General features: G+C 39.4%; 1 protein-coding gene across 3 annotated transcripts in view; it reads left to right on the top strand.

The window, feature by feature from the left end:
- Nucleotides 1–24,407, top strand: part of cadm2b (cell adhesion molecule 2b) — a 123,072-nt gene that overhangs the window by 83,880 nt on the left and 14,785 nt on the right. For all 3 annotated transcript variants that reach the window (XM_079272560.1, XM_079272559.1, XM_079272558.1), the window contains 3 exons: nucleotides 12,575–12,724; nucleotides 22,130–22,282; nucleotides 22,997–23,134. In XM_079272560.1, the coding sequence (XP_079128686.1) occupies nucleotides 12,575–12,724; nucleotides 22,130–22,282; nucleotides 22,997–23,134 (441 nt within the window). The remainder of the gene's footprint in view (nucleotides 1–12,574; nucleotides 12,725–22,129; nucleotides 22,283–22,996; nucleotides 23,135–24,407) is intronic.

The following is a 24,407-nucleotide window of genomic DNA, read 5'->3' as shown; positions in this document are numbered from 1 at the left end:
CAATCAGTTATTAAAGTGTAGATACTGTTTAGAGAGAGTAAATTGAAGGTAAACTCGATGTTCATGTTTTTTTTTTAAACTTAAGCAGTCGGGCAAGTGGCTCTGAAATCGACTTGCTTGAAGTCCATATTTACTTTCCCCTCTACAAATTGTTTTATTAATGAGTGATTTATGAAATAACTAGACTAAAGTTAACTGTCTTTTTTTTTTACTGGTTTTGCTTTCAAACTTGCGGCAAACTGCGCCATACATAGTTGTTGTTTTTCTTTCTAACGCCACTCAAGACTCCTGTTTGATTAAAATGCTGGATGCACTTACTCATTAACTTTGGTGTGTCACCTGCCGCTGTTTTGTCGCCAGTGACCAATCAGTACTGTGAATGTGGAACTCTCAACAGAGATGAGAAGGAATCAAGATTCAGATTGAGTTCATTGATTGATTGATCAATCAATTGATTGAGGACATGTAAAAACAACACAAGGTAACCTTTTAGCTACAGTCAGGGCCATAAGTATTTGGACTGTGACACAATTTTTCTCATTTTGCCTCTTTACACGATTCAAAAGGAAAGGAAGCAGTCAATATGTGGTTGAAGTGTAGACTTTCAGCTTTAATTCAATGACTCAAACAAAAATATGACATGAACCGTTCCGAGAAAATTCTCGGTTCCGTTCATACGATACAGTGGTGCCACGGTTCGGTACGACTCCTTTCAATCCAGCAAAAAAGCAGAAATGCCATCATAAAGTACGTTCTTTTTTTACTTTGAACAATGATGGATTCATTTCTGTACAGGAAGCTGCAGCAACTCCTATTTTGTCTTTAACGCGTGGGCTGCTGTTGTGCTTCTGTGAAAGACGGTCACACTCTCTGATCTTTGGAGGAGGCGAGAGATCCGCTGCACTGCCGTTGCTTTCTGAGACGCGATATCAATGACATCGGCCTATTTGTGTCGTTACAGTCAAGCAGCATTGTGTAGTGTTTCTGTACCGAACCGTGAGCCTCGTACCGAACGGTTCAATACCAATACGTGGATTGTTACACCCCTAATATATGTATATATATATATGTATATATGTGTTTTTCATTTTGACCACTTGGGCAAGTAAGTTGCTAGATTTACTAGCCTGACGTGGCAGTTTACTTGCCCTGGCAAGCAAGAAAGCCTAATTGCTGAGCCCTGAATTGCTTGTGAAAATGCCATGTCCATCCCAAACCCATTTCTGTCATCTAGAAGTAACAAGGCAACTTGTAATTGTTTTGTTTTTATTTTCTGAAAATGGGAGACAAATGCAGCAACTCTGTTCGTAGTAAACCATATTGCAGAGGTAAAACATGAAGCTAAAATCATAGAGTACAATTATGTTATGTAAGCATTATGAAAGGCACATTCAGGCAGGTTGAATGTGAATTTAACAGCATTTCTAATAGAGGTTATGATACATTTGAAGAAGACAGGGCAAGGATTTTCAGTGTGATAAGGTTTTTTTGAACATTTTAACCATGTTTCTGATTATACAGCGGGCTTTGTGGCGATGGAACATGAATGCATATATCATGGAACAGTCTTTGTAAGTTATATTTGTGTTCTTATTACCAACTTTTGTCTCCTCAACATTTTAAAGGACATATATGCTTGTGGTTGCATGAATCACAATCAAGTTTCCGTTCCACTGAATTTTAATTCATCCTGAGAGAAATCTGTGATTTCTGATATTGGACTCTCGGCCTCTAGAGTTGGATTGATCACGATTGGGAGCACGATTGTTTCCATTGCCATTTGTTTGCCATTATGTAGACTTTGTACTCAGCAGAATGTTTGCAAGCACCGGGACACATAATCCCAAAGTTCATTTGAGGCACATCACATGTTCTCTCATGTAAGTAAAGCCAGTTGAACGTGATATTTCCTGTTTCACCTGGAGACAGTATTTGCGACCCACTTTCTGAAGCTGAAGTATTGCCACTTTCCATTTCCTGCACAGCAAACAAAAAAAAACACTGCTGAGAGTTTCCCCCAGCTGGGATATTTATTGTCAGTTCTGTGGATTGTCCACCCCCTACCTTCCCCGTACCTCCCCCACTGTGGCAAATCACAGGGGAGGACGGCGCTCACTACCACCTCTGAGTCGAGGGAGGTTTACTTTTGCTCAGGTGCTACTCAGTAACAGGCACCACATGTCCTTTTTGATGGAGGATAAAGCTGACGGACAGCTCACTTTGTCTTGGTTATTTCCTCTCTAACAGGCTTCATCTGCTCTGTAACAGCTCAATCAACTGACTGCATCATTTAAGATCACACTATCGTTGCCGACTATGAATACAATGCAGAGCTTGTCGTCTGGTAGGTCATTGCAACATTGTCATTGTGTCCGTCTGATCTGCTGTGAACTGTTCCTGTTTACAGCTGATGGAAGCATTGTAGAAAACCACTACAATCCCAGTGCAGATAAAGGATGCATACGCTTGACTGTGTCTTGATAAGATTCCACACGAACACATTTAATGCAAGAAAGATTCATATGAGATTTGGAAAAACCCAACACGAGAAATTTGCACCTGGAATGAAAAGAGCATTTAAGATAAAAAAATAACAAAAATATATGCAGCTGCATTGCATCTGAATAAAAATGTTCATTCACGAGTGACATGTCTCCTCCAACCTCTTTGCATATGCACTTTATTGCCTGATGCAAATGGAGTGCAAAAGTGAGTGACGTAGAGTACATTACTAATCTTGAGAAAAGTAATCACAGCCTTTGCTTTTACCATAATTACATATGGATTTTCTATGACTGAATGAATTGCATATAGGAAGTAAAACTTGTAATGTTCCCTGTCGATTTTAAATTGTGACATTATCTAAAGCTGACTAAGTTCGAACCAGTAGTTTTCAAACATGGATCACTTTGGACAGGTAATTTAAAGATTAGCTGCAGTTAATGGATCAGATCTAGATTTAGTGCTAATTAGCTGCTGCCCTTAAATAGTTACTTAAATCTCTCCAATCAACTAGGCTGATAGCTTTTAAAATGGCACAGCTTCTTGAGTGTCTCAGATCAGCAGGTTTGCCATAAACACAAGAAGCATCTTTGCTGGTGTTGAACCGATAGGGCTTAAATTACACTGTCAGCTTCAATGATTGATTTTTGTGACAGATATGACCTTTTTTGTCACAGAAATAAATGACATGATATTTTTGCCATTTTTTATCCTTTTAAGAATGTTCAGTAAAGGTCACTCGAGGTGAAAACAATCGGCTATGATGGGGATACTTCATGGGCCAGTTGATAAAAGAACGCAGCCTTTCTTACCTACTTTCATAACCATTCACTTTCAAAGCATTTCCTTAATCAACACTTACAGTTTAAGGTAATGAATGTGTCAGGGAGCATATTATTCAGATATTATTCATATTATTCAGATATTATTTAAATGCCTGTGTGGTCAGATTCATCACGCTGTTTGCAACATCTCTGTATATTCTACCTTATAATATGACGGTATTCATGGCTGTACTGTAGTTCAGGCCTTTACTGTATCTAGCGTTTTATGTTTTAGTTGAAATCTAGAGTTTTGCATTGCTCAGATCCTCCTTTCTTGTTTTGCTTAACCGATATTTTGTCATTTCCACATAATTTCCTCTCTTGCCCTACTCATACAAACTTTACATATTACATCATATGCCCCAAATAAATAAGCAATTAGTACCAGCTACTAACAAAGCTGTTGCAATCTCATGACTATTTAAAATTGCGACAGACAGAAGCCACATAAGGGGTTTGCATGCATTAGTCTTCTATATACTGGAAACATCTAGCCTACATTTTCAGAAGTAGTCTTATTTGGACTACAGTGAAGGGAACATGTTTACATGATATGTTTGAAAGAGCGCATTCGCACACTCCAGTAACAAACAGTATTAATGTGCTGAAAAATGTCTAAACAGCAGATAAGTTATATATGTAGAGCAGAAGCTCCTCCTGTTTTGATATGTTGTCAAATATACACATACTATATTAAATCACACATTAAAGTATGATAAGAATTAGACATTAAGACCTCTTTATCTACAGAGAGAGATATATTAGTATAGTAGAAATGGCTTTGTTGAGTAGATTTCTAGAGCCATTATGTGGACTGGTTGAATTGTTTCAGAATGGAGAGTTGTGTGTATTCATTTTCAGCACTCCTCCACAGAAGGGTCAGCATTAATCTAAGACACTTCACTCCCTTTGAGGTAGCACTGTTGTTGCTGTTGGCAGGAAGACCACAGAAATAGCACGAAGCAATAATATGAATACCACTGTGTAGAATCATGTGACAGGCAGTCATTATCTGGACAGCCCAAGACCGGCACTCTCGGGCCTGATTCTGGGTCTTTCTGAAAGTTTTCACGAGTTTAGTGTACAAATGATCCTCACCTCCTATGAATCACTCGGGTCTCTCTATTCAGGGTGTGCCTCTCTGTAAGAGAAGGAATACACAAGCCACAGCAAGTCACACAAAAGCTGACAGTCACATTAACAGTCTTTAAAATACAGTAACAAACTGAGACTAGCACTGTTGGTGGTAACATGCACGTCTCACAGTGCCCTATTAATGACGCTGAATCAAAGTGTACGGCTCAGGGGATCTGCCGAGGATTTGTTCATTTTTTAAATTCCATGTCAGTGACTAATTGTTAAGTTGACAGCAACTATGGAGTGATGTAGAGCAAAGTAGACCTATACGTGACATAACATGTTCATAACAATACATCTTAACCTCATTTCGGGCTAATGGTGTATAATGGCAACAGAATCCTTGGAAGAGTTGGTTGTATTTATTTCAGACAATAGAATGAAAATAAAATACCAAACTTCTGGAATGCTAACAGTAACTAACATGCGTTTACATGCAGCGCATACCTTACAGAGGCGTATTGAAGTGGTGGCATATCATCAGTCCTATCTGCTTTCATAACCGAACAGAAACATTTTATTTACAAGAACATACTGTGTTTAAACATGAATAGTTTTAGAGCTGCACAGTTTGCACAGTTTGGATGGCTGACAGAAACATCAGCTGTTCAGTCCAGGGGAAAACTAAAACCAGTACTGTGGCACTATTACAATGGAGATGTGTTTTTCAACAATGCTGTTTACAGTACTAAGAGGTGTGGTTTCATTACATTAATAAAGCTAATGAAACGGTGTGTTTTAAGTAGATGGTCCTGGATTGTGCTGTGAGAAAAAAACAGCCGCCAATTTTCATTTCATGGTCTTGGGAATTTGCTTGAATAGATTTAAAACATGTTTCAACTGAAAGTTGAACTTATAAAACTGTGGAAAGATGGATTTTCTTCAAAGTGCAAAAAAATGTTTTGTGTAGTTTCACCACGTTACCCCGTGCCAGTTAAACCCACCACCTTTCCACTGTTACAGCTCCCAATTTAGCAAAATACCGTAAAAATGATTTTATCACAGAGGCCATTTTGGCTCAAACATATTCACCTGGATTTTATTGTAACTTCAGAATGCTGTTGTTTGCATCAATGTGAGGATATAACAGATTAAATCATCATGAAATGTGCTGCTATGGTGGTTTTTAAGTGGACAACTGAGCATAACTCAGAGCCATTTAAACACTGGCTTCACAGATTTGAATTTGTCATTTCCACATTTTCACAGTTCCCTCTGCTCGCTCTCCTTCAATAACCTTATTGGAAAACACTAAGAAGCAATTCCCAAAGAAAAGCTGAATTAATGAATTTAACTCCAATCGTTTCCCTTGACATATCTGCTATTGTCATAGTGGCGTTACAGGAGACCTACTCTACTTCACAATGTTGCTTTTACCGTGTTTTATACAGTGTAGTATTGCTACACAGAAGTCAATAGTGCCTGCCAAACAAGCAATTAAAATAATTCAAATGTGAATTTGAAAAGGCCTTTTTGTTCAGATGGAGGTGATTTTAAATGATGATGCTGAATTAGCAGTCTGAGCTTGTCTGGCAGGACATCTCACTGCCTAGGTGTCCTGTCAGTGAAATCCAGTCATCTTTCATCTTGAACCCAGACATAGCCACTCCCAAGAGCCCTGCCGGTGGTGTTAAAGCTGCACTCTGATGTATGAGGGGGCAAAAGGTCAGAGACATAGCTGAGGGCAAGGCCTTAATCATAAAAGTTATGAATCAAATATTGACATCATTTTAAAAAGATGGTTACCAATATGGCCCTTTCACTTAGTCCTGGCCAAAATTCCATTTTATTCATATAGTTTTCCTTTAAAGGGTTTCTGTACAGACAGCATACAACATTCTCTATCCTTAGACCATCGATAGAAGGCATGCCAGTTATTAGACAAGAACATGTAACAGTTATATATAGAAAATATATTAATGTATGTCTCTCGGCATTAGTAGAGCAATTTCGTTTTGGCAGGATTCTCTCGTTGGAGAAAGAATTCACTGGACCAGAATTAGAAATGTCGAAGGTCATAAGCTGTTTTGAAAAAGCATTCAGTTTTTTCAGAGTTTGTCTACAGAATATTCTGAGATGTGTAGTCCAGCACACAAACTCGACAGAGCGTGTAAAACAGCCAATGTGGTTTAACAGACATACAGTAGCTGCCGAGTAGTAACAGAAAGAACCATCTGTATGACTGTAACACATGATGGAATGACAATGTAACTGGTCCCAGAATTCAGCTTTGGTGTACCATATGCAATTAAAGAGGTGAAGGAATCCAGGTCACCTATAGAGAACTCAAACATTTCTGTCTCACAACTATTTGAAGTATTCCCAGAAAAGCCCACCTTTCACCTGTATCTGCTCTCATTTAAAAGGATTCATACATTTGAACAAGATCTTTTCAGTGCTTTCATAAATATATTTATTGAAGAGCACAAATCTTAGCAATGGGTATACTGTAGGTCTTTCGTTTTGTAAGTAAGGTTGAATCGGTTTATTCAGAGCAGGCTGTACTGGATTTTTAAAATATGGTACACAACCATTAGTCCTGGAGTTATTTACAACAGAGAAAGGAGTTGGTGTTACAATCTCTCTGAAGAATTATGTCTGCTGAACTCGTGGATGAGTCATATGTGAAAGTGTCTTTTAGTTCTTGTGGTGTTATTAAGTGACTGAGGCAAGTGAGGATAAGTTATTCCAACACAAGTACAAGAGGAGTAACAGGGAATCCAACAGGATGTTGAGAACAAAATATACGCCACGCTTTTACAAAACTTCACACTGAGTTGGAACTGAGAGCTGTCTGTATTTGTCTCACATGGGAGATGGCAAGCTCTGTTATTTCTCGTGCTCTCCACCAAGGAATGCACACCACAAGAGGCTTCAAGTTTTAATTAAATGGAATATTTCTACACTGCGGATGTTCAACTTCCTTTTCTCCCAACATGCTGGCAAATAGGCCACGCAGTTTAGAGTTAGCCAATTAATTACAATTTTGTCAAGTCACGGCAATTGCAGTGATTCATTGCTATGTTCTCAAGAGTATATTGTTCATTTAAATACCTTGTAAGTAATAATACTAGATATTTAATTTATTTTCCAAACTTCTCTTTTCCGCTTCACCGTATTTACTGTGTATAAAATAATGAGAATGAATTCATTTGTAAAAAAAAAAAAAACAATTGGTTGGGTTTGTTTTGTTTTGTTAATTATTTTTAATTTAGCATTCATTATAGACAGCTAGTTTGTCAAATATGTCATTATTTCCATAAATTACATATTTGACATACTGACTGTCTGAGATTTCAAGGTCAATTTTAATCTCCATCCAAAAAATTGAAAATTGCGTTGATTAAAGTAATTTTATGTGTAAATCAGAGATTATTGCTTTCTTTGCAAGAGAACTTCTTAGACATTAAAAAGAAAGTATGCGTTTAAATGTGTCAACTATTTCCATGAAACAAGAATGTAAGACTTTCATCCATTCAGTTGTTTTATCTTACTTATTTTATCTTAGTTTTAGTGGCATGATTAAAATGCTCTTCTTGAAATTGTTTTCACAGGTGTGGCCTAGACCTAGAAGTATAGGCAGTCTTTACATTGCAGGTCCACCAAATCAATGTCAGACATTCAGTTTTCAGTGTGGATACATAAGTGAATTGTATATATGGCATTTTGTCATTGACAGGCAATGTATGAAGTTGCCATGACTTATTAGCATGCAGAAGGGAGCTCATCACCTCTAACATCTCTATCAGCTAAAAAAAAAACCCTCACCTGAACTTGTGGTTTGATAAACTGTCTGGAATTAATTTCATGTGAAAATGTATAATTATTAGCATTTTGTAATGAATGGAGGCATCGCCTATTTCATGAACTATTTTCTGAGTTATTTGTTTTCTTTTTATCCTGCCTGACGTTCACAGTTTATTCTGCAGTGGTGTGCTTGACTGCTCTCCAGCCATTCATCAAGGCGCTGCTTTCCATTATTTGGTGCAGTCAGCTGAAACTGAGAAAGGCTTTTGGGGTGGTATGGCTCATTCTTCCACCACTGACTCTCTGTTCTCCTCAACAGAGATGTTCCTCGTATTTTTCACCTCATGACCTGGATCAGTGATCATTAGATGAGTCGTGAAATTATACATGCAACACGGATCTCATATGATCCGGTTTTCAGACCTGGTTTCCATGAATGCTGTGATTTTCCATCAGAATCCTATCAAAACAGAACCAAAAAATGTTCACATCATCAATAATGATAAAGCACTCCATTTACATGCATCAGCTATCTCTCTTAATCCTCCCTTTAAGTATAATCATAAAGATTTCTATCTCCCTCATATTCTCATTTTCTAGATGCCCAACCAGCCCATAAGACTCGCAAAATCAATAACCTAAAGTATCATATTCTTGGCTTCTAATATTGTCAGGCTCAGATTCCATCAGGCTACGGTCTGAGCTGCATTCTGATAACGGCATGAAGAGGGGCTGGTTGGGATGAAATGAAATAGCTTATCGTTAATGCACACTCAACCGCCAGACATTGTGAACATCTCTATTCAGTATTCATATTTATACTCTACACTTGCTGCACAGAGCTCATCCCACGCTAAAATGTATAGCGATGAAGAGCAGACATTTACATCGGTGTTTTAGCAGGTATTTCTGTGGTTCCCCTTTAAAATCGAATCATCACATATTTGTATTTACAATGAAGGTGCTGTCCTCTGCTCCCCATTAACATGTCTACATTATTTCAGCTGTGCAGGTAAATATTTGAGTCATGAGGCAGTGTCACTTGATTCTGTACGAGGGTTAATGTCACCGCGGAGAGAAGTGTCAGCAGCATTCTGACTGTGCAAAGCACAGCAAACAACTGGACCAATCTCATGTGTGCTGACATTGTGACTGATGATCAGTGTGCTGGTGGCCCACCTGAATGTGGACCGTAATCTCCCAGCTCAGGGTGATATTGCCAGTTTCAGCTTTCATTGGAGTGGGCTCTTTGCTTCAGCAGTAAAAAATAAATAAATATAAAAACAGCAGCTCTCAGATCCATGTGGCCGTCATAAAAAAAAACATTGTGAAAGGGGGAAAGCACTGCCAAGGGACCAATTATAGCTTTAAGCTTTAGGCCCATAAGCAGGCTGATGTAGGAAATATTTTTGATTAAAAGCAGAAAGGCACAAAACAAAACAATAAAAAGCTTGGATTTGAATTGATTACGTTTTAGTGTAAAAAATTGTTTTCAGTTCAGGTTTCATCTTTTCATGTTTTTAATCTTAACCTCCCTTTCTGGAAAGCTGAATTGGAAATAGGGAGAGAGAAACACTGATGTGATTTACCACATGTTGGATTTTTCTTGTACTATAGCACTTCATGATATTCATGGATTAAATGAGAAGAGTTGCCAGCATGAACGCTAAAAAGGGCTTGTGTCCCATAACAGGGTCCTTCTTTATGGGGACGTCTCGGTTTATGACTGCCTGTGTTCACACATTCGTGCGGATCTGGCACCTCTCTTGGTAAAAAACAAGAACAATAACAACAGCTAAGCAAGTCAGTGTTTGTGCTGCAAAATGGTACAGTGGCTAATTTGAGAGAGGGAGAGAGAGATTTGTTGTGTGACTTTTTCTCTGTTGCGGGACTTTTTCTCACCCCCTCAACCACCTGATTTACAAAATGAAGCACTCGTGTTTCAGAAGGCGCCTGCTGCTTTCATCAAGATATCTCAGGTTACTCACTCCTCCCCTCACCTATTCAGGTCCCATACTGCCTCCTGTGTGGGAAAACTGTCAAACTGCAGTGCAACTGACTTTGACGGACAATAAGTAGCCCCTCTCATTTAGATGTAGGCCTATATCTAAGTGCTTGAAAAATGATACAGCAATGCCCGGTATTAAAGTCATTTAGCCTGTAGAACTGATATGCTATCCTACCCAAAGGCATGTTGCAAAAGTGCAGGTTTATTCCTCATCATTTCATCACTGCACTTCACTGAGTCGTCTTGGATCATCAATAAAGCAGACAACCTTCATACCTCCATCGCTCCTCAGAACAGTTTGTTCCCTTTCACTGAGTTGGCTTTTGTAGAAAAACACAGCCGTAGTCCAACATAATCTACACTTTTACGTAGAAGCTTTTATTGTATCTTTCCATACCTACAGTATTTGTTGGTTACTTACTGCTCAGGCCATGTGTTGATCTGTTGTATTTATTCTGATGTCACACGTTTTGTTTTGTAGATTTTGTAGCCTTCCTTGTCACACACACTAGAACACTATGCGTCTTTAAAGTGAATCAGTGTGTAGAGGGTCACACAGCACAGTGTAGCACCCGTGAATCAGTTTGTGGTTCAGTGACTGTTGTTTGCCCTCCAATCACCAGCTCAAGAAAAATGAAAAATTCAGTCTGTAGTTGGCGCGGGGGATTATGTTTCCACAGAAGGGACTGCATTTGCCATACTCTAGGCTGCAACTGAATGTCAAGACTGGAATTTCATGAATGCATTTGCGAAACCCAGTTAGCTGGAGTGCACAATAGCCTGCACTGCCACTTCTTTTAAAACACTTGCTACTGATTATGTGAACAGCTTTTATTGACCTTGCAGGCATAATTTAAAGCAATTTCCGCAATACGTTTTTGCACCAACCAGAACTTGAGGGATTGAGAATTATATGTTTGGATTTTACTTTCTTCATATCATTGTTGTGAATAGTGAGCAGTAAACACTAGAGCTGGGCAGCAAAGATACTGGGAAGATGGTGGGGTAGATGATATGACAAAAAAAGTTGAAAGATATGCAGGAATTGACAACAACACCTCCACATGGTACACAATGCATCTCCATCAATTTCCCTTTTTAATATGACATGCATAGCTTATTTTGCTGGACTACCTACTGACATCCAGCCATTTTAATTATTGCAATGATGACATGATGAAATGGTGGCGTGTCTGTTGATGTGATATTGGGTGATTGGGCGTAATGAGCAGATAAGTAATGTGCAATGTTGGAGTCCTATTCCCATCACTATTTATTGTCAGCCTCACCTTCGCCTCTAGCTTACAATGGTCTCCATCATGACAATTGAGGTCAAGGAAGGTCCACAGACCTTCTCCCCTATTTGAGATGGACTAATGAGGCAGACAGCTGTTCCCTTAGTTGAAATGTCCCTGGATTGAACTGTACCTTGGAGAGGCAGAGACATTGTCACATTCATATTCAGGCACATGACAAAAGGAAAGCAAAGCAGGAATCAAGAGAGAACATGCACACAGATTAGCTTGTAGACAGCTAAATGATCCCAGGCAAACACAGCACATTCAGCTTCAAGCATGAACTCAAGGGCTCTAACACAGTTGTTGTTTACTGTTGTCATCCTTAAAGGGGCCGGTCTGGCCAGGCTCATATTAGCTTACACTTTGTCTTCTCACAATTCCCTGAAGAAGAGTATTGGTTTTAAACATCTGTTTCTGAAGCTTGGCAGAGTTCAATAAAACACAGGTGGGATAGAAATGCTTCTGCAATGTAATTAGGGGACTTTGCTGAGACGACAAGTACAAATGTGGAATAAGAAGGTAAAATCCAGCAAGGCTGGGTGATTAGGCCTCATTTGGATGTCTTCTGCAAACTGTGACCAGCGGCTGTTTCAGGGCAAGCCAGTAGCTCGGATCGAAGGTCCACAGTGTCGAGGATTATGTGTCAATTTACCACCCAGCTGCAGCTCGCAACTCTACAGCAGAACATGACTACCTCTAATTAGGCCATGCTACCAATTAGGGCCCTGCAATAAGGCAGCGAGGAAGGAGCTATGGGAGACTAAAACCTATCATTGTCTCCACCGTAAAAAAAACAACACTGTTTTCTAGCACCAACAGCTGTCGAAGGCTGAAGTCCATGTCAATGAGGCTTTCATTACGCTATCTTTGGTTTACTGTGCTGTAATGAAGACATTAATGTAATTGGGCGATATGATGACAGAACATTAACTTTGAAAGGTGTCAAGTCTGAATGGTATATTAATGTGAGTCAATGAAAAGACCATAAGAACCAGTCCAAAACAGCAATCTATTTATGCCACGGCCATGACCTCAAACTCTGTCTCATAATCCCACAGGTAGCCAAGGTCAGTTCCCCATAACTCAGAATGTGACGGTGGTGGAAGGGGGCAGAGCCAACATGACCTGCCGTGTGGATTACAATGATAACACTTCCCTCCAGTGGTCAAACCCTGCGCAACAGACCCTATTCTTTGGGGACAAGAAAGGTGAGTAATCTTCCCAGAGGATAATGGCTGTAATGATAAAATGATGAGATATGATAAAGATGTCATAGCCAGATCACATTACGACAGGAGTTGTCTTCATTCATTTTTTTTATTTGGAATGTGCAAAATTGGCCCTGTCTGCCTGAGACCACATTATTTTAGAATACAGTAAAAGACAGAATAACAGGGAAATGCATGTAATGTAGAAACAGACTTGACTTTCAATTAATTTATTTCTCCATTGAGGTCCCAGGGCACAAACTAAACGGAAATAGAACTTTTCTAACTAACTTTTGTAATCACGCAACACTGACGGTGTTGTTTACAACACAGTAACGCCTGTGGATTGTGAGATGATTGGGCTTAATTAGCATTTTAGCTGCCCTACATTTGTTCATAGCTGTTTTGATGTCACTGAAAAGAGTGCACTGTTGCAACCTTGTGAAACAAGGCCCAAGCCAGGATGAAATATAATGTGCTCTCACCAGCCAAATCCAATTTAAAGGTGACAAAAGTCTGGAGTCGATAAATTGGAATTGGGGTGAAAGAGAGTATAACAGTGGACTGGTCTTGTAAGAGTTGGTGTCCATCTTTTAGTGTTTCTCACAGCATATTACCCATTCCATTTATGCTGTAGTCACTAATACAATATCATTGGTTCAGTGATTGGAGATTAACTTTCCCTTTGAATAACAATTTATAGGAGAGGGAGACGCCAGAGTGAACCAACAGAATGAGAGTCACAGTCTGGTTTGAAGAAATACTTTCTCCCTCGCAAGTGATTGGATTTAGTAATGAGGTCTAAGGTGTTTTATTCGATGAAATTATTTCCAAATACAATTAAACAAAAGTTAACTCAATCTTAAATATATACTCTTGTGTGAATGGTGTTAATGTGCCCAGAGATTTGAATTCAAGCAAAAGTCATTGAACCGAAACCATTCTCTTTTGTTATTTTTTCTGTATTCTCTGCAACATTTCATTATTTCACTTTTGAAATCCCCAAATTCTATCAGAAAAAAATCGTATCTTCTGGTTATTTCATTTGGCCTAAATGAAGCCAGTTAAGTGTGTTTTGTTCCCATTTTTCATCTCCTGTGAATATAAATCTGTATCCACATGAAAATCCAGAAGGCTCCTGTTATAAGCATGTAAGGGGAGCTTTAAGAGCACAATATGTATGAGCCACTTTGCCCTTCTTGGGCAGCCATTTATATTGCATGACAGAATCCTTTTGCTGAGCCATTCGGATGACAAAATGAATGTAGTCCCCTCAGCAGAGGTTGCCTGGGCTAAGTATGGAACACTTCCTCTCCATCTCCTTTTAAACAGCCAAATGAAAAGCTTTATTGGCACAACTAATATGATGCCTGTGAGGCCATCAGGAGAAACGGGAGGCGTGGAACAACACAGGCTTCATGTGAGGAAGAGGGTGGGACACCTGGGAAGAAATCTCTACTGTGCCAAATCACCAGTTAATTGCTTGGCCTTCTTGTAGGAGCCAATGAAAAATATTAGATTCAACCTTATGCTACATTTCAGTCAAACAACTGCAGACTGGATGAGCTTGAGGCAGGGTGCTGAATAGCTGTTCATAGACTGCTGTCATTCAGTAGATTAGATTAATATAGCTATGTTGCATTTTCGTGTTCTCAGTGTTGTGATTTTTGATTTCTTTTTTTTTGTACCTGCTGTTAAGATTAATCTTTAATTTTCCCTGCACTTGTTATCTCTGTCCATTGCCTCTGTTGTCTACCTCTCTGCTTGCAACAATCCCCTTGGGTGTCCATGACAGCATGGCCATATGTTAGCGTATGATGCACTTGCAAGTTTTACCCACGCTCTCCTCACTAAGGTAGTTTGTCATTGTGTGTGTGGAATCCAAAAGAAACTCTGCTTTTACAGCTTTTGTGTGTGATTCCGGATGCTCAACACAGTAATGATAATGAAAATACATCTGCTGTTCTGTCTTAAATTAGACAAAAGCGCTCTGTGAGTCATTTTTGAAATCTACTCTTGCTCTTTCCCTCAAGCTCTGTACGAAAGATAAGGGCATTTGTCTGGATGTGTTGGAGATTGGGTAGGGAAAAGAGTATTAAAATGAGCGTTCAAATCTCTTTCAGCAGCTATAGTGGAGTAAAGGGAAACATATGTAACGAAGCTGAGGTTCCTTATTATATCTATTGGGTTTGACAACTGCTGGATAAAGTAAGACAAAATCTGATCTTTGCCCTGACTATAATTTGTTCCATTTTAATTCAGGTCTGACAAATGAGAATATGAAAAAAGCCCCAACGAGTGGCTATTACAGACAAGGTGTGTCTTTAAAATTCAGGAAAAACACAGACATCCATTTTCTCCTTAAGTCTACTCTACAGTTTAAGAGTAAGAAAAGCAAGCATGTGTATATTTTGCATCAAACATTATTCAAACACAAGTGTCAGTAATGCAATGTAATGCAACTACTGTCTGTAATTGAAGTGGCCTAAGTGGAAAAGATATTGGTCGGATATTGTTATATTTGGAATGAATATGAAATGCGGTATCTGGTGTCAAAGTCAGGCATTTTGTATGCACTCAACATGGGTCATGTGATCAACTGATGCCATCATTTTTCTGGCAAGGAGAGTCTCCATTAATGACTTTAAAGATTACTCCAATAACCTTCTTCGGATGCATCTTTGCAATTAATTAATAGAACGAGCAATGTAAAAGGTGCACTATTAGTTTATGTATCCATTGGGAGTCCTCAGGTAGGTATGTAGGTAGAACTTAATCCCAGCAGTGCATCATACAAGCAGTGATTTACAATTTGTCTGCACAGCAATGTTACGTCTCGACACAGATGTGGAATTAGGAAAAGAGGTGTGTTTGCAGGCGGGAAGGAAGTAGTGGGTGGCAGCCCAATAGCTTTACATATCTTTGGTTAGAGTGTAAATGATAAGAAGGACCTCCATCTCATCCTCTCCCATAAGAGGATCAGTCAAACCTTGTGGAGCTCCAAGAGAGTGTTAATTAACATTGCTGGATTCCCAAAGCCGATCCATATGGGTTGGACTGTCTCTGCACATTTGTCTGAAGCTGAACACAGCCCTCCTCTTATACCATGCCAGCTGGCTTCTTGGCACGCTCTTCAACAACCATTATGTATATCTGAGTCTTGGTTGATTGTTGCCACCTTAGAGGCTTCAGACTACACTATGGCAAACACCAGCATGCATCCATTGGACTACCACCACAAACATGAGGCAACAGAGATAGATCCCCTTAATAGCCAGGCCAGGACATGATTCATGCATTAGATCAATTAGCAGGGACTGTTGAAGGAACGTGGCTCTGTGGTGAGCTGCCACGATGAAGAAATCGATTTGGGCCATATGTCTTTTGTAGAATTATCCCTTTTATATGTTGGCGTGGTTATGAATTATTATTACTGAGCAGGACAAATGAGAGCAGAGCTGTCCTTTGCTGTCTTCATTATGATTTACTTCCATTTTAGCTTTCATTAGAAAAGGGGAACAAAAAAGAAGTGGTGATGCTGTGTAGAGAATGGTAATGTTATTACTGGGGGCATGCAGGATGCAAGCAGAATCTGAATACGGTGAATCAGCATAATGATATTAATGGGAAGTTACTGCAGGTTGCATGTCAACTACAGTATGTGTTTGTAGCAGAGATATGGAGACATATTCAACATATACATCCATGCTGTGGCAAATTGTACAGCATGTGTTGCTCATCTCAATTCAATCTCTCAAAAGTTTACGCTTCATCATTCATGACATTTAATTGAGGCATTCAGCTTGGATCATAAAGGTCACAAAGCAAAATTGGTGTTAATTGGCTTGTAGTAATCAAAATGCTGTTATGTGCTAAATGAATGCTCTAATGTGAGCATTAAAACATTCATTAGCTTGAGAGAATGAAGGATAATTACCAAGGATGCAATTACTGGAGTGAGCACCAATGAAAGCACATTTTAATGTCCATTCCAGTAAACACATAATATTTGATGGTGGGTCTGTTGGAAGCAAGTGTAGTGGATATTTACCTGAGCTCGGTCTCAGATATCTCTGTGTACATCTATCTTCAGTTTGAAATTGACATCAGCTACCATATACAGGTTTTTGTTGCCGTTGTTGTTTTCTTCTTTTGATTTAGTTGGAATTAAAATTTTACATTGTTGCTTTTTGGACACACCTGAAAATCCGGAGGAAACTATAAAAGGAGGAAAACATCATGTAAAGTTGACAACAAATAATCAATACATATAAAGGCAAAAGTGAAGTTAAGTGTGTAAGAGTTAAACACACTGTAAGTTTAATTTATTAAACAGATTTACTTGGTAATGCTTTCCCGCATGTTCTTTAGATATCTTGGGAATGAAATCTGAAGTGATGCTGAGGTAAATTTCACAAGCCACCAGTTTTTTCTTACAAGTATTTTGTTTACTTCTCAGTAACTGTTTTTATTGGCGACAAAATGTAGATGGCGTTTCATGGCCACAGATAATATCTTTCTTCAGGGACTAATGGACTTTTAAGTGTACTGGGTTACCTCTAGCGTCACTGAAATGTGAACGTTCCATTATGGCACTATACACTCGGCTATTATCACTAATGTGAAGAGCCACTCTTGTATGTACACCCGTGGCCAAAAGTTTTTGAGAATGACACAAGTATTGGTTTTCACAAAGTTTGCTGCTTCAGTGTTTTTATATATTTCTGTCTGATGTTACTATGGTATACTGAAGTATAATTACAAGCATTTCATAAGTGTCAAATGCTTTTATTGACAATTCCATTAAGTTTATGCAAAGATTCATTCTCAAAACTTTTGGCCAAGGATGTACTATACTAAACTATGTGCCACATACACAGATGTGTATATTAGCTCTTTAGAATAATGAAGAATATGCTGTATTCAAATTCTTGTAGAGGTTTGAAACCCACCTGAAAAATGTTTCATTCCTGTTTGAAGGGGCTGGTCAAGTCATTGCTTTGTCATACTGTAATGTCTGTACAAACCCTGAAATGTGTAAAATGCTTTGAAAACCAGTATAATTATGTAACCCCACTGTGACTTGGTGTAATGAAAATGAAAATTAGAAAGTTCAAGGCACATAAATCCCCACAGTGTACAATCAAGCTTATGTCAGTGGGCTGAAAAATGGACAGACAAAAATATATTCTTTGTCATTATTCACCACATGAAGAGGGGATGGAGCATAGCTGCTGGGAGAAATCCTCCTTCTTTCCTTTCCTCCTTCCAGCACTGAAAATTAGTCCAATTTGAGTAGCATCTGCTCTGTGGGATCTCTGAGAGTGCAGGCAGTAACAATGGCCCTCTGGAACAAGGCCCTTTCCTTCTCTTAATTGCAGCCACATGTGTGGTGAGAAAGAGCCCCCTGCCTGCACCGCCAGCCCTGGAACACATCCAGAATCACCCACACAGTCACTGAGTAAGCACAGCCAGCAGCAAACACTCTCTAATTGCGAAGAGTGGAGCCCCTAGCTGGACTGCGAGAAGGGGGGGGACCCTGTGTTCTTGCTGAAGGACAGCTAGTGCTTTCACATTCCAGTGCTGGCTCAAAGTGGTTACAGGGCATGCAAAAATGGCAAAATGGGGACACTAGTGGATGTAACATATTTTGGCTGAACCCGATAGCCATCAGCTTGTTTCCAAGACTAATGGTTAGATGTAAAATGTCCTTTTCTATCTGGACTGTCAAGAGATACTTCATCATTTTGGATTGGAAACATTGGGTAACATCTGTCTGCTGCTCAGTAGAGTGCGAACGCGAATGCCATGTGATAAGTGCACTTCGAGTTTCGCTGCCTCCGGTTTTATCTCATGGCAGAGCTAATGCTACCAACCAGACTGTTAGCCCTTCTCTTAAAAATCTAAAAAGTGTACTGCATTGGAATAAGTCATTGTAACGGCTGTTTTACATGTTAAAGCGGGTTCTTGGACATTGTACATTCAGATAACTTTTTGCACAGTTGACCTAGGTTGTTAAAACAGAATCTGACAAACTACTGTTCTCTTGGGAGACCTCAAATTGGTCTTCCACTGACATGGTCGATGGTGCAAAGGACTGTCAGGGAAACAAGGCAAAGATTACTTTGCATCAAAGGACCATAGCAACACTATCCCCTGCCCTGAGGAGGAACCGGGTGTCAGTTTTACTGATTTGAGACAGCCTTGGTAAGGCCTCCATCACAGGAGATGTACTGCACATTAAGCTGCCATGCTGCAAGGCTGTAGCTTACACAAGGTCAGGGTGCCGATTTATGCTTTCTCTTAAGCAGAATGAACAACGCAGGAGCTATCTAGGGTTTGGAGGAAATGAACCTTTTCATCACATTGATTTCCTAAAGCACCTGGAAAAAAGCTTTGTCAGCCGCTGGCATTTGGGTCTGATTGTGACGGATCTGCCCACAAGCTGGGCCTCTAGCCTGGATTGGATGCTAGTAGTAAGCTTTCCTGGCCATATGCTGTTTGAGTAATAGATAACACTTGACTTTGGGTTATTCAAACCTTTGTAAATCTCTTTCTATCAATGTGTCATTGATTCAAGTGCCATGTATTGCCAGTGCCTGTCTCACAAAAACATATCCGTCAAGTCCTTCTTTTGTTTAACTGTAAGTCGTATCTACTTGCCACTACTTGGGTGAAAAGTATCTGAATCAGTATTCCAGCTACTGACATTTAGATTTGGTTCTATTCTAACGGTAGTGTGATATTGTTCAGCAGACAAAAATAAAAGGTGTAGCCTAACTTTTACTTTACACATCACTTGAAATTGTCAGTGGTCTGTATTTGGTCACTGTTTTGCATTAGTTTCAATGGATTGCAAAATAAATTCTACAACGACTCCTGGAGCATAATCCACTTCTCTGTTGTCCAACCACGTGCTCAGTGTGTTTCAAAGAGTCATCATTTTGGTGAAATATGGCTAAATATGCTACTATAGAGCTTCCAGGGTCCAACACGGAAGCTCCAGCCATATTTTGCTGAAAACGATGAGTGTTTGGATCAGACTGGCCATATAGATGTTAAAAATAATCGGTCAAAACTTTTGTAATAGTCATGAATTCAATGTCGTCACAGCTACTGGAGAAAATAAAATAAAAAATGTTTACACCCACAGATTTTGGGTGTAACAACATTTTAACCAAAGGATGTCTGTTTTCCCTTAACAAATCCCTCTTAGGGAACAACCAGAACATGTATCAGTGTCTCAGAGGTTGCTGGAGCTATTCATTGTTTTGTAATATTTAGGAACGGGGGGTTAAGAAGAAGAAAAGTCAGTCTGTTTCTCCTCGTCCTCTCTCCGTGCGATGCAGGGATGGAAGGATGTGCAGGGGAAGTACAGTATGTCATATTGTCCAAAGCTTTGATCTTCTCAGCCTGTACTTCCATATCTTCAGAGCTCCGGTACAATGTTTGTTTAGACCCCATCACCTCTCCGATGCATCCATCCAGCAAAGGCTTCGCTGTTTTCTGCCAAAGCCTCTAGGCATTTGCAAGCTCTGTAGTGAAGATGCTTAACTACAAAGAACATCAGGCAGCTTTGTTTCAGGATGCGGTTTGCTACAGTAAGACTATCAAATGTTTGTATTAAGCCCCATAGCACATAATAAGCTGGCTCTCTGATGGCAGAGCTTGTTGTTAAATTTTAATACTGGCTTGAAGATTGTTTTTATTTACTCTTTATTCTTGGATAACAAAGAGTCTTTAATATGAAATATCTTAGGGCCATCAATAGCCAATCTTTCCTATTTTCTTTTTAGTGTGCGTGTGATTATAAGATAATAATCATCAAATGATATGGTGTAATTGAAGAAGAAGAAGAGCATTGTTGATAATGACCTATGTTTGTATAACCCTAATAATCATTTCAGCCAATCTAATTTAACTGTTTATCACATGGCTGCTGTGTATGTTCATCACTGAAATCAAATAAATTGGAACGGAGCAGTTGATTAATGATTGACATAGAGATGTCTTCTTCATCTGATGTGATTTTACATTGCCCATGTTGATTAAATCCTAATCAACGCCTACTTCTGCTGCATTTTGCCAGATTTGCCCCGTGTAATACAATCCAATCGAGTTCAAATTACTTCAGACGAAAAAGTGTCCAGGGAGAGAGTTTGCCAGGCCTAAAGGGAGTGTGGATTAAGAATGTGTAATTTATTCAATGAAGAGCACTTTCCTTCCTGCCCTCTGTGGTTGGTTGCATGTAGGAGCAGGTGATTTTCAATTTGAAACTGTATAAGAGATGACAGGTGCGAGATGACCTTCTTCAGCTTAGCTGTGTGGTTTTCCCAGGTTTATGAGGGTGTAATCTGAATGAGCAGTGGCGAAGGTGTCCTAAGAAAACACTTTCATTTCAAGGTGTGTCTTTCAGAATGGCCATTGTGTTGATGATTGTATCATTAATCGTATTAGTAGTAGTGGTTGATTTGTATGTAGCAGCTAATTTTAATTACTTTTAGCAGTATTGTTGTTTTGTGTTTTATCTTAAGATTGGACTAGAGCTGGGCAGTGTGGTTGATTTTAACAATATTAACAAGAATGTAAAACAATATTGATGCTCATCATGATACAGCAAATGCATGAAGAATTATAATACAAAATAATCAAATCAAGGTTCAGTACAGCAATGTACAATACAATAACGTATTGTACGTACAATAAATGTAATGCATAACTGTGAAATGGTTATGCATTACATTTTTGATTTCTTAGTTTTTCATTACAATTAGTGTAAAACCATTCATTGGGACAGTAGTTTGACACAATGTGATTACCCCAATATGATACTTAACAGTTAATAATTACCATGTGGTACTATTGTTCAACCTTTATCTGGACTTCATTCTTTTGGCCTAAAGTTACAGTGAAAAATACAAAATAATTAAATAAGTACTAAGTGGTTCTGTATAAGGCCAGGGTAAGGTTTGGATATTAATGTTCAAAGTATAAATGTCACAGGCAGAGCCAGTTACTAAAAGTGTTAAAGTGAGTGTAAATCAATACCTGGAATGTAAGTGATTAAATAGATATTGCAATCTAGCTTTTTCTGCTGCTTCGCTTCAGTGCTTCCCGCTGATGCCTTCGGTGTTCTCACAGACTGAATAAGACTGTTGGGCTAGAATGCAAATGTAAAGAAAATGTTTCAAATCATTGGCCACAGTATGTGTTTGCTGCATTTGACAACTATTTGAAATAACTGAAAGCACAGTGCATTCGGCCATGTTCTTGTCGGTGTCGTCTGAATTACAAATGTGAATTGCCATCACTGAATTCAGCGTGAATTTGCCCCATTAGTAAACGGTGTTTTCTGTCTTTGTTCTGTGCACTCCGTGGTTCTTTGTGTCCTCTCTCCTTATACAGCTCTGAGGGACCACAGAATCGAGCTGGTGCGAGCCTCGTCACAGGAGCTCATCATCAGAATCAGTGACGTCAGCTTGTCAGACGAGGGCCAGTACACCTGCTCGCTCTTCACCATGCCTGTCAAGACCACCAAGGCCTATCTCACTGTTCTGGGTGAGCATGTCTGTTTTGGACTAGTCTCAACACGGCCAATTAATTCTTCACGTTCTGACAGCATGAATACATGCACATTTTGAATTATCGTCAGTTTTTTTTCTTCACCTAGCACGTACAACATTACATAACAGAAACAACATTTCTGCATTACGTTTTACCCTTGTCTACTAGAATAAAGAATTGCAAGCTAGTTATGTTACTATATTGAATTGTCTGCCAGGCAGGACAGCCACACAAAAGACTCGATGTGAATCTTTTCAGACCTGTTTAAGACAGACAGTTGAAGGATATTCATAAATTGACAAAAACTAAAAATCAACTCTGTTGGATGACCTTCGTCAGGCATTTCACTGCCAGACAGAAATACATTTGCATCAGTTATCTTGAAGGAGAGATTTTGGGTATTTTTCATCTTTGACTTTATTTAATAATATTGACTTTCCCATTCATACAATTCCTATTGTTTAGTTGTTGTTGGGTATATTTCATTGTTGTGATACTACTGCTTTTTTATCATACCTTTTTGTCCTGCCTTAAAGAAAATCAAACATCAAAAGTCTAAATTAAATGTTATCTTGCCAATGAGAGAAGAAAACATGAATATCTGATCTGAATATCAGTTAATCATTTCTTATCATCAGAGGAATACAGGCTCATGTAGATCGATTCAGTATGTTATTTATAATTACCGTACATTTCCATGCACCACAGGTATGCCAGGACGACCAGAGATCACAGGATTCACCAAGCCTGCCATTGAGGGGGACGTAATCACCCTGACGTGCACCACACCAGGCAGCAAACCAGTTGCCAATATCCGGTGGTTCCGAAATGACAAGGAGGTTCAAGGTAGGGCATGTGGTGTGGATTTCACGAGCATTGTATCTTCTGTTACCACTTGTACCCTCTTGGAGACATCATTACTGTCAAGTCATTCAGCTGCTGCATTCCTTTGTGCTCATATTCGTGCATTGTTCCACTGGCTGGGTTGAGCGCTGCCATGATTCACTTGGCTCACGGCCAGCATTGCTGCTGTTGTTGGACGCCGTCCAAATGTTGCTGGACTGTGGCAGAGCCTTCCACATTTCACTGCGTGGCCAAGGTGAAGACATACTGTATAGGAGGGCCTCGTATTGATTCTAATTATAAAGTTAAGTGTGCATCAACAACAGGTTCTGCACAGCATTCTGTTTTCCACTGTTTGTGGCACAGTAATGATGTCAACTGGTTGATTAATGGAAACACAAATCAATCATGCAATAGTAAAGGTGATCATCAAAAGGGAAATTGTACACTCTATGGTTTGGCTCATGGGCTCGTGCTTGTTTTCAATTTAAAATGATATAGAACACAGAAGGTGCAAACCTTCATATTTTCGAAGCTCAAACTTTCTTCTTGGTAAAATGTGGCTCGGCTAATCAACTCAAATGATGCCACGATGAAGAATCACGCTTTTGAGGGGAGCTAGCCCTCCTAAACAGTCTGAGAGAGGAACAAGAAGAACGATTGCATGCTCACAGTTTGAGACTTTGTGCTTCATGTTTTGTGTTCACTAGTGATGCAACGGATCGTAAAACTCACGGTTCGGATCGTATTGGGTCAGAATCACAGATCGGATCGGATCACAGATCAGATCAGCACAAAGAGAAAAGGGTGCAAATATAACTTTTAGAGACCCTTGATCAGGTTTTTTTGCCGCCGATACGAATTGCTGATCATTATCCCTTTGTTATTTGGTTATAGCAGCTGGTCTCCAGACTTTTTTTTTTGCCAACGACTAGAAAAGCATAAATGCAGATGTCCTGATCGCATATTTCAATGAATGCTGGCGGATAAAGTTCCAGGGTCCACACACGTGCCGAAACGTGAGGGGGGATCCGTACGGATCACGGATTGACAGTGGTCCATAATTACACTACTAGTGTTTGCTTAAAAGGACACACTGGTGTTAATTTATCCCCCAGTTACAAGCCTCCTGTATGACCTACCTTAGTGATGAGTTGTTCTTGCTGGGGATTCGTTCCGCAGCTGGGGTTTTTTTTTCAAACAGTAGCAATTAGATTAGTCAAACGAGTCAAGGGCGATTCAAGAACACACAAGAATGCAAACTTACAGAGGCCAC

This window comes from Melanostigma gelatinosum, assembly GCF_949748355.1.
Source record: "Melanostigma gelatinosum genome assembly, chromosome: 7".
NCBI lineage: Eukaryota > Metazoa > Chordata > Actinopteri > Perciformes > Zoarcidae > Melanostigma > Melanostigma gelatinosum.
The sequence above is the reverse complement of the archived record's forward strand: the minus strand, read 5'-3'. Positions and strand labels throughout refer to the sequence as shown.